The sequence below is a fragment of the Mchenga conophoros genome, linkage group LG22 (genome assembly GCF_057382185.1).
Source record: "Mchenga conophoros isolate Kocher_MC1m ecotype Shallow Benthic linkage group LG22, M_conophoros_male_GT1.1, whole genome shotgun sequence".
Classification (NCBI taxonomy): Eukaryota; Metazoa; Chordata; class Actinopteri; order Cichliformes; family Cichlidae; genus Mchenga; species Mchenga conophoros.
This window is the reverse complement of record NC_140546.1, coordinates 12,372,031-12,384,293: the sequence shown is the minus strand read 5'-3', so window position 1 is coordinate 12,384,293 and position 12,263 is coordinate 12,372,031. Positions and strand designations below refer to the sequence as shown.

Here is a 12,263-nt window from a genome sequence, read left to right as displayed (position 1 = left end):
TTGGAAGTTTTTTAATAACACATTTCAATATTGCAACAGCCATCAGATTTTCTCCTAACGGGTAAAAATCATTTAAAAACTAACAAAAACAAAAGAAACTTTTTTTTTTCCAGTTGTATATTCCAAACATCAGAGTTTCTTGGCTATTGCCCTAAAGTCAAACAAATAAAACCCTTACACAGTGAGCAGATATTATATTCAACACATTGTTCTTCAAACAAATTATAAAAATAGATTTAGCATTTTCAAATACATATATACAATATTAAACATATACTTAATGGTCACAGCAACATATTGGGGGACAGGGCGGGAAACATCTCCGGTTTCATTCATCGTGGTGAAGAGGTCCAGGCTGTTTTGTAGTCTCGTGTGTCTGTTTTAAAGGTGTATTTTTGGATACGTGTGATGTGTTTTATAGCAAAAGGAGGGACATTTTTACCAAATTGAAATCCTTAACTTTATTCCAATTAATTTTTTGCACCTTCTACTGTGAATCTGTAATGCCCCGATAAATGTCTTCCCCAACCAAATGGAAAAGCCAGATTGCTGTACACAGGGAATTCTGGGAGTTAACTGGAAAAAGTGTAACCATATAGTCTGATGGAGCATGATATTAACAGCAACATAAATTTAAACCTGACAATCCAATAGCAACCAAAAGGAAAAAAAAATATCATTGATGTTCTGTAATACTGTATCCGTACTGCAACACACACACACACACACACACACACACACACACACACTGTAATGTGTATACAGCAAATCTAAACGGTAATGAACCTAAAATCAACTGTTGCAAATCCAGCGTATAGAAATACACAGATACTGTGTGCTGACAGTAAAAATCCTCCAGTGTTCCTCTCACTTCCTCTTTACAAAATAATTTGTTCAGGTACAAACTCACAGTCGAAATAAGTCAACGGAACAAAAACGAAACAAGACAACTGCTTTGCTCAAATTATTATTTTTTAAATACTTAAGTTTAAATAAACCATCCCAACATCCTCTCTGGAGAGGTCTGTGTTGCAGTCTGTAAACATAAATAAATATGGATAAATATCTAAAATCAGACCACCTTCCAGAGATAGCCCGAGTCCTATACAGAGTAATAAACATTGTAGTGAGAGCCTTTGGAGAGGAGGATCGTGTTATCCAGATGAAATCCAGCAAACTAAAGGGAACGATTTAAGCTTTAAATGCACACAGAAAGCATGGAGAAGAAGAGAAAGATATAGGGAATAAAGCAAACGTAGTTAGGAGTAGTGAAACAGACAGCGACGTACAACAAATTCATGAACAATCAAAAACACATTTTCAACCCTTTGCTTTACAATTTCATCCTGCAGCGATTGTTTCACCATCAGTAGTACCAAACAGGATAAATGAATGCTGATATCCCTGCTGAAAGAAGAGCATAATATCAACACAAATATTTTACTTAAGTCCGTTCATGCCATGAGCAAACTTTAGATAACGTATATAGCACTACAATGAATCCTCGCCCCTCTCATTCTGCCACTTTGCGGCTCCATCCAACCTCCGGCTTCACTAACCTGAATAGCACGGTCTTCCCAACCTGCTGCTTTGAAAACGCAAGTTACATTCCAGCCATGTTTATTCTTTAGAGTATTTCTTTACCATCTGATATGAGATCAGCTTTGACCGTTCTTGATGTGATTCTGTATCTTCGTAGTAAATCAGTTCCTGTTGATGTGAAATCAGCTGTGCTAGTTCTGAGGCATTGTTTTGACCCAAGGCCAATAAAATAGTTCCCTTCATCGAGAATATCTTGGTTTTAGTGAATTTATGTTGTAAAGGGATATTTCACCCCAAATGTTCACGTGTCTTCGAGCTGTAGTTCAAAATTGCTGTGCGCGTCTCTCCCACAGATCAGAGTTCGGCTTCAGACAGAGACATTTTTAATTTGTCTTTATGCGCTGATCTAGAACCAGTAAGATGGAGCCAACGCAGGCGTTGAAGGTCAAAGTGCAGATAGAGGTCACAAAAAGTCACATGACATCACTCCTCTGCTATCCCCCCCCCCGGTTATGACATGAACACAATGTCACAACTGATCGCAGTCTTCAAGGGGGACTTGTTGAAAAGAGAAAGGAAGGAATAAAGGAAGGCATGAGGAAGTGTGGGAAGGAGGAGTAAATAGATGAGTGCAGTTAGCTGAAAGATCAGCTCATCTATCTTTATGTATGGAAGAGCTCTCTCTTTCTCTCTCCTCGCCTCCACCCCATCATCCATCTGCACACATGTAAGGATCTGCAGCAGCACGAGACTAGGTGAGTTGACCGTTTAGACCTGCACACCACGCCCGTGCATTTGGATGACCTGGGCTCTCAGAGTCTGGATGGCAGCCAGTATCAGCTTCTGGTGCTCCAGGGAAGTGATGCCAAGGCTCAATACATCTCTGTGAACACAAGATTTACAGAGATCAGAAGATGTGGATTGATTGTTTTTAACGATGTTTCGCTTTTATGATTTTTGTTTAACAAAGATGTAAGACTGAAAAGGCAGTTTTAGTCAGCTTACTTTAAAATGCAAGCCAAACCCAAATGTTAAAAAACATGATGCAGTGGAATTCTAATCCTTTACGCTAAAAAAATACACCATTACTGTATCTTTGACCTAACAGTAAGGACACCAGTTATTGCAGAAACATTTTTCTGTAGCAATCTTTATATGAAACAGAATGAGGCTGCACACATATGTTTTCAGGGAATACCACTTCCAGTTTCTTAAATGTATTCGTTTGCATCTTTATATTAATTCAGCACAGACGCCCAGCTGTCTTAGATATGGCTGACGCAACTCTCTGACACACACCCCTGAGCTCAGATGGGAAAGACGTCATTTTAGATTCAGATTAAGAGATTCATCTCAGAGTTCACTGGGTCAGTTTGACACTTTGAGGCTTTTAGAAAACTGGAAAGGTCTGCTGCTTCTTAGAAATTCCTTCACTGTTAATACTCAACACTGTAAATAAGAAACTCGTGTTCTTCGTGTCAAATTTTTTTGACACGAATGGTATAACATGTATGGTATAACAAGTGCCATATTTAGACATATTTAAATGGAGCTAAAAAGGTTGGTGTCCTCTGTGACATCTCATTTTTTTATATACAGTTAACATGTTTTATTATAAGTAAGTTATCTAGTAAATAAACAGCCAAATATTTGCTCAAACACAGGGTGATGTCTCCTTACCTACATATATCTTATAAACACTGATTCAGTTGCTTTTAAAGTCTTGAATATTAGCAGTTTTTTACTGGAATGAATTGGCTTCTTATTCTTTTATTAAGGTACCCTTCTGTTAAAAAAAATGTAATGAAAAGGTCACACAGTCAGAATTGTACAAAACTACTCACTGTACAGTCATTCGTGCCACAGACTCCAAGTAGCAGTATCCCGCAGCAGTGAAGTTGTCCTTGTATCGGCCCATGTCTACTGCATCCAGCCACTCTCCAACAGAGTTAAAAGATGGGAAGGTGGGGAGAGGCCTGTCAGCTAGTGTAATGGATGAACTCAGGGTTCTATAGTGGGGGAAATAACGATTAAGGCTTTGTAAAAGTAACTTTTTAAAAAATTTATACATTCAAGGATCTACTCCAACTCATGTAGTCATGAGACTGTACCTTCGCGCCAGTGTGGAGGAACCGATACCATCAGGCGAGCGAATGCTCTTGCTGAGGGCCGAGTGGATCTGACTAAAGCTGGGCCTCTCCGTCCTCTCCTTCTGCCAACAGTCCAGCATCAGCTGATGGAGATGTGGAGGGCAGTTAACTGGAGCTGGCAGCCTGAAACCGTCCTCGATGGCCTTTATCACCTACGCACAGAAAGAGGAAATCGATAATATCAGATTAGAAATTAGTTTTGTGATTTTCCAGTACTCATGGTATAATTGGATACATTCTTAAAGAGCATGTCTGAGTGGTAGGGCAGAGTGGGAGAGGTGAACGAGGATGTAGAGAAGTTTTGTCCTACTTTCAAAGTTCAATAAGATGCTTAAAACCTTTTCCCCTTGCAGTGGACTTGCTTAGTTGCCAAGAATAGAAGTCTTACAGAACAGAACAGAAGACTGTATAGGTCACACGTGGAAAAAAAATATTAAATAAAAGTACATAATAATCACACTACCTAGAATGTCCCACTGTATGGCTTAAAATCTAAAACTGACCTTGCAAGCCTGCGGCAACTGTAATACTTAGATTTCACAGAGATATCATCACCCTAATATGAGTGGAATACATTATGTTTTTGGTAATAAAAAGGCTCCAGAACTGTACAGCAGGTATGCAATCACAGAGGGGAAAAAAGAGCCCCTGCAAATTTGTTCACAACTAACTGATGCTGTATGCAGACTTAAAGGTCAGTTAGTGTGATATCCACTGTCACTTGGTGTACTTCACACGATACTTACTGGGTATCACAATAACAGCACCTTTTCATTTCCAATAATACAATATGCGGTAGGTCTTTGAATTGGGGGGAAAAAAATCAAACCAGCCAAGTTTGAAATACCAGAAACATCAAAGCAATGAAACAAACACTCCATTAAAAAGTCTGTGCTTTCTTAAATACAAGATAAGATAAGATAAGATAACCTTTATTAGTCCCACACGTGGGAAATTTGTTTTGTCACAGCAGGAAGTGGACAGTGCAAAAGTTATGAGGCAAAAATTAGAATACAATAAGAATAAATACAGTACACAACTGTACAGAATAGAATAAAATAAAATACTATATACAGTAGAATAAAATAAAATAAATATACAATAAGATAAAAATAGAATACAAATACAAATACTATATACAACTGAGTAAAAATACAACGATGACAGAAAGATAAACTATCAAATTTCAGAAAATGTTTAATCTCTGCTCAGCATCATCACCAGGCCTCTGAAAACTCACTGTCTTCAAACAGCAGTGCTTGAAAGCATCCTTCCAGACTCTTGATGTTCTTTACTGCTCCATCAAGCTAATGTCGCCCCCTATTAAAAATCATTCACTCAAACACCCCACGAGATATTTCCTTTCAGTATATCTAGGGACATGGGATATATCCTCCACCGCAACCACTCTAAGAAATACAATCTCCTTAAAGGAGGCAATAAAGTCTGAGAATAATCACAAAAATGACATCCATCAGCAGCATTAATTCCTAAAACACTCTCTTCTCTCTCTGCCTACCTGGCCACCCACTTCCCCACTCCACCATCCTCTCAGCCCCTTAAGCTTCTATCTCAGTAAAGAGCATTCATAAAATGCTTTTCAGCATTTGACATTTTCCATTTAATCAGAGCCAGTAGGTAAAGGGCACGACGGATCACAGGTGGACAGGCCGACCAACAATTCCGTTATGATATAATGTATCAATTTAAAGTGGATTAATATCCCTGGCGCTCTACAAGCTTGATCTTTGCCCTCTCAATTGGAAAGTTTGATAATATAAACCAGGCTGAGATGAAACTTTCGCCAGCTTTATAAAAGGGCACTAACAAAGAGTATTAAAAAGCTACCTATTCTTGTGCTCGCTGAATAACTCATGCATATTAATTTGGGACATTCAAAAATGGAACATGCAAGTAATCAGTTGCTTTACGCGTAGCTGCCTGCAGAAAATGTAGTCTTTATGATAAAATTCATTTGAAAAGGCATTAGGATGATGAAAAATAATATGTCTTGAAAAAAGCTCTTTGCTGATAATGCCTGGAGTGTCACTGGCCTCACTAATAAGAAAAGCAGTAACAAGGATCTGCTGTCTGTTGTCTCATATGCAGACCTGTATCCTGCTTTCAGCTATACTATAGAGGCATGACATCCTTAAAAAGGGGGGAAATATAAACCTCTTTTTTAGGACAAAGAAAAAAGAGTGACAAGGAAAATGGGCCCACCCACAGTGACTTTTAAAGGTTGCTAGTGGTGGCAGGGTCCTATTAACTGGACAGTCACTCCCCTCAAATAGTGCTTTACATTTCTTGAAATAAGCTGACTATTTTCTGAGAGATTTTCTACACTTAATAGCAGGGTGGCAGCCAGGGATAGGCAGTGGACACTAGAAGGGGGTCAATGCATCCTTAAGAGAAAACAGGATTGGTCATGGAGCTGATGCAGACTTAAAGAGGGGGACTTAGGCCCTGCAATAGCTCTCAGAGGTACTGTGGCTTCTCGGTTTTCTATTAATAAGATGCATGGTGGGCACAGATAGAAAATTCATTGATAAAAAAAAATTAGAGAGCGGCAAAAGAGAGAGGTAGGGTACAAAAGTATAGAAATTAATATTGAAATTGGAGCAAGGAATATGGAGAATTTAAATGCACACTTACATCCTGGTTGCCCATATCCCAGTAGGGTCTCTCGCCATAGGACATGACCTCCCACATGACAATGCCAAAGCTCCAGACATCTGAGGCAGAGGAGAAACGATGGTACTGGATGGCTTCTGGAGCGGTCCACAGCACCACACTTTTCCCTCCATGCTGGCGGAGAGGAACAGGAGAGGTAAGACAAGATGTAAAAGTGTGTGGAGAGTTCACCAAAGTAAAGCTTTAATATTCTCTTTGAAAAGCTTTGAGCATATTTCCAGCAGATCAAAGGAACTGGTAGGAGATTGGGTTCACCTTGGACTGAAATCCTAAAATAACCATAGAAACACTGGATTTTTCTCCCCCTCTACCTCAAAGCCCACGTGACCTCACCTGAACTTGACATAACATATGATAATTCCCATTTGATCAGACTCATTAAGAAAATATGCCCTACATGTGTGAGTTATAAGATGTATAAGGTTGCAGAAAAAATTTTATCTCACCAGCGTGGTGTAGATGGCCTCTATTTTGTCCTCCTGAAGAGGTCTGAAGCCAGACACCTTGCAGCCAAGGTTGGAGTTAACCAGCACCTGCGATTTGGAAAACAGGCTAATTAGCATGGCTTACATTTGGAGGGGAAATGCTCACAGTATGAGAGCTCACTACCCTGGTGGGCAAAGCTCTTATCACACCAGAGACAATTGATTGTTTACAAGAACAGATGTTCCTGATTTTCCACAACATGACCACTGCATCTGTAGTTTGATAGACTGCCTCTTCTATGAAAGACAAAAAACCAAACAAAACACACACACACACACACACACAGTCGTGTTTTCATATCCTTGTGGGGACATCTAATTGACATAATGCTTTCCCTAGTCGTTTACCATAACCGTAACCACCAAAAATAAAAGCCTAACTCTAACCCTAACCATAACCTAATTGTAACCCTGACACTAAAACCACATTTTGAGTCTCAAAAATGCCTTCAAACTTGTGGGGACGGGTTTTTTGTCCCCATAAGGGGTGTTGGTCCCCACAAAGATATGTAAACATGGTACACACACACACACACACACCCCTAATGAAACGTGGGTGACACAATAATTTAGACAGTTTTGTCTAATTTTCAGCTTCATGTAGTCTTTCAGTAAAAAACCTACAGGTGAGTGCTTTCAAAGATGTTTGCAGACAAGAACGAATTGTAGTCTGCAAAAACTCATTATAGAACACGACATCCTGTTCATCACACCATACCTGTCCTCTATCATCTACTCCCACCTGCTCCCCTTACCTTGTGCGCGGCGAGCCGTTTGTGGACAAAGCCCATTTCGGTGAGGTACTTCATCCCCGACGCCACTCCGGTTAGCAAATCCATCAACTGCATTATACTCAACTGGCCTTCATGTTTCTGAGGTTACAGAAGGAAAAAGAGAAAGATGAAGAAGAGGTGGGAGAGAAGATTGTGAGCAGGCTGAATGGAAGGGGGAGAAAAAAAGCACATCTGCCTCTGCTTTACAATGTTGTGCTTGCTGAGCTGAAAACCTTTATTTGGAGAATAAAAACAAACAGGCCATTAATTCATATCATTATAAACCACAGTGAAGTGGTTCACAGAGCAAAGGGGCACACTAACAGTTTACAGAAGCTTACAGCAGCTTTGAGCAGAAACACTCCATTTGTGCAGTTAATTATGCTATGTTTTCCTTATTACAGTAATAAGCACAAGAATTGCTGCCCTAGGACCACATTATATTAACGGTATATTTAGGACAAGTAGAACAAAAGTGTTGTTAGTGCAGCTGCTTGAAAACAGAGAGTAGTAATGAGTAATTACAGTTTAATAATGAGCATCAGCACATATATTTAAGATGAATGCACAGTAATGAAACTTACCCTAAGGAATGAATCTAAGGCTCCGTTAGACATGCACTCCACTATGATCATCATGGTGTTTCCTGGACAAAGACATGACAGAGGGCATATATGAACAATTGAAACGGGGATAAAATTGTGAAGTCAAGGGAAAAAGGGAAGCAATAGCATGATAATAGAGACATTGGGAATAGGGAAGGAATAAAGTGAGTCTAGTCCACTTGGCAAGCATTGTGCGAAGCCATTCTTCACTCGGTGAACTGTAGTGAAGCCTGGAGAACCTGTGCGCTGCCCTGGCTGTCTCAGCAAGTTTAACGACCCTGAAACACTCACACACGCACGCTCTTACTGTGCACAATAGCACGCGCTCATATACACTACACGCGTGCTCACACACATACTGTGCCGAGGCCCAGATGGCAGGGATCCAGTAGTGCTATGAAGTGCACGGAGGAGGGAAATGAAAATAAAACTGCAGTTGTTGGAAGGGAGACGAAAGGAGGAAAAGATTGCGGGAGGTTGAGACAGTAAGATAAACCTTGACAGATATGTAAACAACTTTACATCTACAAACACATATTCTAGGATGGAAAGGTGGTCTGATCAGTCCTGACAGTTTATGCAGGCATAATACAAGAATGATAAATTGCCACTGTAAAATCCCCGGTTTCCAGTTTCCCAGCATTACTACGCTTTTAGGAAGCTATTTGAAAAGGTTACCAAATATGCTGTGGGAAGCGAGAGCCAGGGATGCTGCCATAATTTGCCAGCCATCATGTAATTAATGTGAGCTGGATAATGAGTCTGTGGTTGAACGGGCTTGCGCAGGGCTGGAATGGCCGATGTATTCAGCTACAACCATGGACCGAGTAGAATCATATTCTGTTTTAAAAGATGTCACGAATGTGGGCAGATTCTGAAGGGAAACAAAAACACAGAAGACACACTTTGAAACATATCTAAAAGCAAAGTCTTGACCTTTGTGGCACAGTGATGTTTTAAACTTTGGCAAAACTCCATCAGTCTATATAGAGACGAGAAAACAAAGCCTAGTGAAGCAACTTGCGACGTGGGAGCAATGTCACATTTTCTTGTAGGAGAACAAAAAGCCATCATAACCCATTATGCAATATGTCATAGTACTGACTGAGATGAGATGGCTATGCAGTAAAAATATGTCTATTTCTTGTGGTTATCTACAAGAACATCTTTGTTTGCAGTCCTGCTACCAGCTGTTCCAGGTCTCCCACACTGATTTGTTTTCTGCTACTCTCACTTTTTTTGATAATGATTATAATAGGTTTAAATAGTGACTTCATTGATCACCCATTTAACACATGCCTCTAAATTATGAATAGAAAGATTAGTATAGAACAAAGGGACAATAGGTGGTATTTTGCAGGTGAGTGAGATGTATTGGGCGGATGGAAGGGGGGCTAAATAAGAATCCGGTGGGGGCGTAAGTGATGTAAAGCAGGTGATTTGTAGTCTAACGGCATGTGGGCGTGCGTGGGTGTGTGTGCAAAGATTTGTGATTTCATGCCAAGTGAAGAGGCAGGCGAGCAGGTGTGTGTGTGTTTGTCAGTGATGGTAAAGAAAAAGTGAGCATATGGGACAGCCTTTTCGTGTGTGCGTGGTGAGGAGTGTGCATGTGGGTTTTCGATGAATGTGTGTATGTGTGCATATGATGGTGGGAGGGATTGGAGTGCATCTCAGGGCCCCGCTGGGTCTCTAGCACCAATTACTGTACCCTGCACATCTGCTGCCATCCTACTGAGCACAGTGTGTGCTGGGGCACCGTGCCCACACACACACACACACACACACACACACACACACACACACACACACACACACACACACACACACACACACACACACACAAACATCACCAAAAAGCATCGCAGCGGCAGTAACAAAAACTTCACAAACTCCTTAAAGCTTCTCCCTTCAGCTGCCATTCCCATTAACCTCTACCTCATCTTCTGTGACTCTCATGTCTCTTTCGTCAGTCTCCTCCCTTCAAGTTTTTTTTTCCCCCACTCTCCTTCCATTCTGTTTTCGCTCTTGGACCTCAATTGCTATCTGTCAGCAGAAAATAGACCTTGATGTAGCTCCGCTGCTGCTAGCACAAGGCATCCATCTACCCACCCTGCTTTCTCCTTTTCAAACTTTACTTCTTGTTCCATCCTCCTCTCTTGCCCTCTTTGCTGTAAGCGCTGACCCCCTCCACGTGTGAGTTATTGAGGTATCTGGAGTGTCTTAGCGCTCCTCCCAATCCTTGTCCCTTGCTACTCCCTTTTACCCTCTCTGTATGCAATTTTAAGATGCTTAAATCCCAATTACCCCTTTTCAACAGCCTTACTTCCTTCAACAACTGAGCTGGTCAAACTGTAGAATTTTTCCCTGATCCTTGGATTCCTACGTTTTTTTCCACTCTGTGCTTCTTTTCATCTATACCCATTTTCCTTTGTTTTCCCATTCTTTTCCCAGTGGTATCCCCTTACTACTATACTACCTTTCTGTTTCTGCTCTCTGCACAATATCCCTCTCTCCCTCCTTTCTTACCAGTGGTGATAACGCCCTCCAGCCGGATTATGTTAGAGTGGTCAAATTGCCCGAGAATGCCAGCTTCGCTAAGAAAGGAACGGCGCTGCTTGTCAGAACAACCAGCCCTTAACGTCTTTATGGCCACAGGCAGCTCCCTCTTACTGGGCAACTTCAGGCAGCCACGGCACACCTCCCCAAAGTCACCTGTGGGGGGAGACAAACAGAGGTCGTGATCAGTGTCAACGGATGCACAGAAAGAGAGCGCTGAGGGAGAAAAACATCAAAAGAATGTGAGAAGAAATGAGTAAGGGTTAGACTGAAGGGGATAGAGGGGGAAGCCAGACTTAGATGAAGAAATACTACTTCATGTTGGGAAGAAAGAGTGATGACATTGAGAGAAAAAGATGAAATACAAAGGGATCAAAGAGAGATCAAAGATGGAGTAGAGTGCAGGTGAAACACTGAAGCATCTACTAGAGGCAAATACAATAGCCACAATAGTTTAGCGCAATTTTGGCAAAGGTCTGCAAGTTCCCAAATTTGATTGAACTGGATGCCAATTCAGCCTCAAAGCAGATTCAGAGAAAGTGCAAAAAGACACAGAGTTGACTTTGAAAGGTTTCTAATACTTTTGGCTTTCTTTTTAACACAGGACAATATATTTTAGCATTTTTGCTATAATATTTGGAAAATTAATGGATTAAAATTGGTTGTCATTCATAATTTCTACTGTGCTATATACTGCTTTTGATTATATCCTCATTCCTAAAATGCATTTGCATGCTTAGCAAAATCTAAATGAAACAGAGGGAGTTATTCAACACAATCTAATATTTCATGTAGCATAAATATTACAAAGACAACATGAGAGATGGATTTATTTTTGTTTAATTAAAAAAAATATTCATTTTAAATGTTTTTGTTCACTACTTTTTTGAACAGGAAACGCTCACTGTAGTTATGATTCCAAAACCTCTCAAAGCAGAAATATTATCCAGCAAGTTGCCTTTTCAGATATGGAAGCTCACATGTCATGTGCACTAATACTACAACAAACTAGATGCTATTTTGTTAAACCACAGTATAGCTTTCTAGTTCTCCTCAATCTTAAAGGAGCTTGGAGCTTAAAGGATGAACAACATGTGTACAGTTCCATTGAATATGTACAATGACAGTAAAGGGCTTTTCTATTCTTCTATTCTCTTCTACCCCACTCTAAAATTGCTGAGCCCATGCACCCTTTCACCGAGTGGTGAAGTCCTCCACCATCATCTCTGGGATGAATAGTGGAATCTGAGATGCTTTCTTGTGTATAATCATGTACCTGTGTGCACAATTCTCTCGATCTTGATGCTCGAGTTGTCCAGCTCTTTGGCAAATGCATGGACAGCCTGAAGTAGGTCTTCGCAAGTCTCGGGGTCAATGTAGGTCCTCCGTGTTGGGATCTTAACTGCAGTGGTATAAACACACAAAAATATTTATATAGTTTTAAAACTGGTGATATAA

General features: G+C 40.5%; 1 protein-coding gene across 1 annotated transcript in view; it reads right to left on the bottom strand.

The window, feature by feature from the left end:
- The window catches only part of epha10 (EPH receptor A10), a 176,130-nt gene continuing 163,867 nt past the window's right edge, over window positions 1–12,263 (bottom strand). Inside the window, exons 10-18 of the mRNA XM_085262852.1 lie at window positions 12,082–12,207; window positions 10,776–10,961; window positions 8,229–8,290; window positions 7,627–7,743; window positions 6,833–6,919; window positions 6,348–6,500; window positions 3,654–3,844; window positions 3,387–3,551; window positions 1–2,425 (exon numbers count right to left, since the gene is read on the bottom strand). Coding sequence (XP_085118978.1) covers window positions 2,311–2,425; window positions 3,387–3,551; window positions 3,654–3,844; window positions 6,348–6,500; window positions 6,833–6,919; window positions 7,627–7,743; window positions 8,229–8,290; window positions 10,776–10,961; window positions 12,082–12,207 — 1,202 coding nt within the window. The 3' untranslated portion in view covers window positions 1–2,310. The remainder of the gene's footprint in view (window positions 2,426–3,386; window positions 3,552–3,653; window positions 3,845–6,347; window positions 6,501–6,832; window positions 6,920–7,626; window positions 7,744–8,228; window positions 8,291–10,775; window positions 10,962–12,081; window positions 12,208–12,263) is intronic.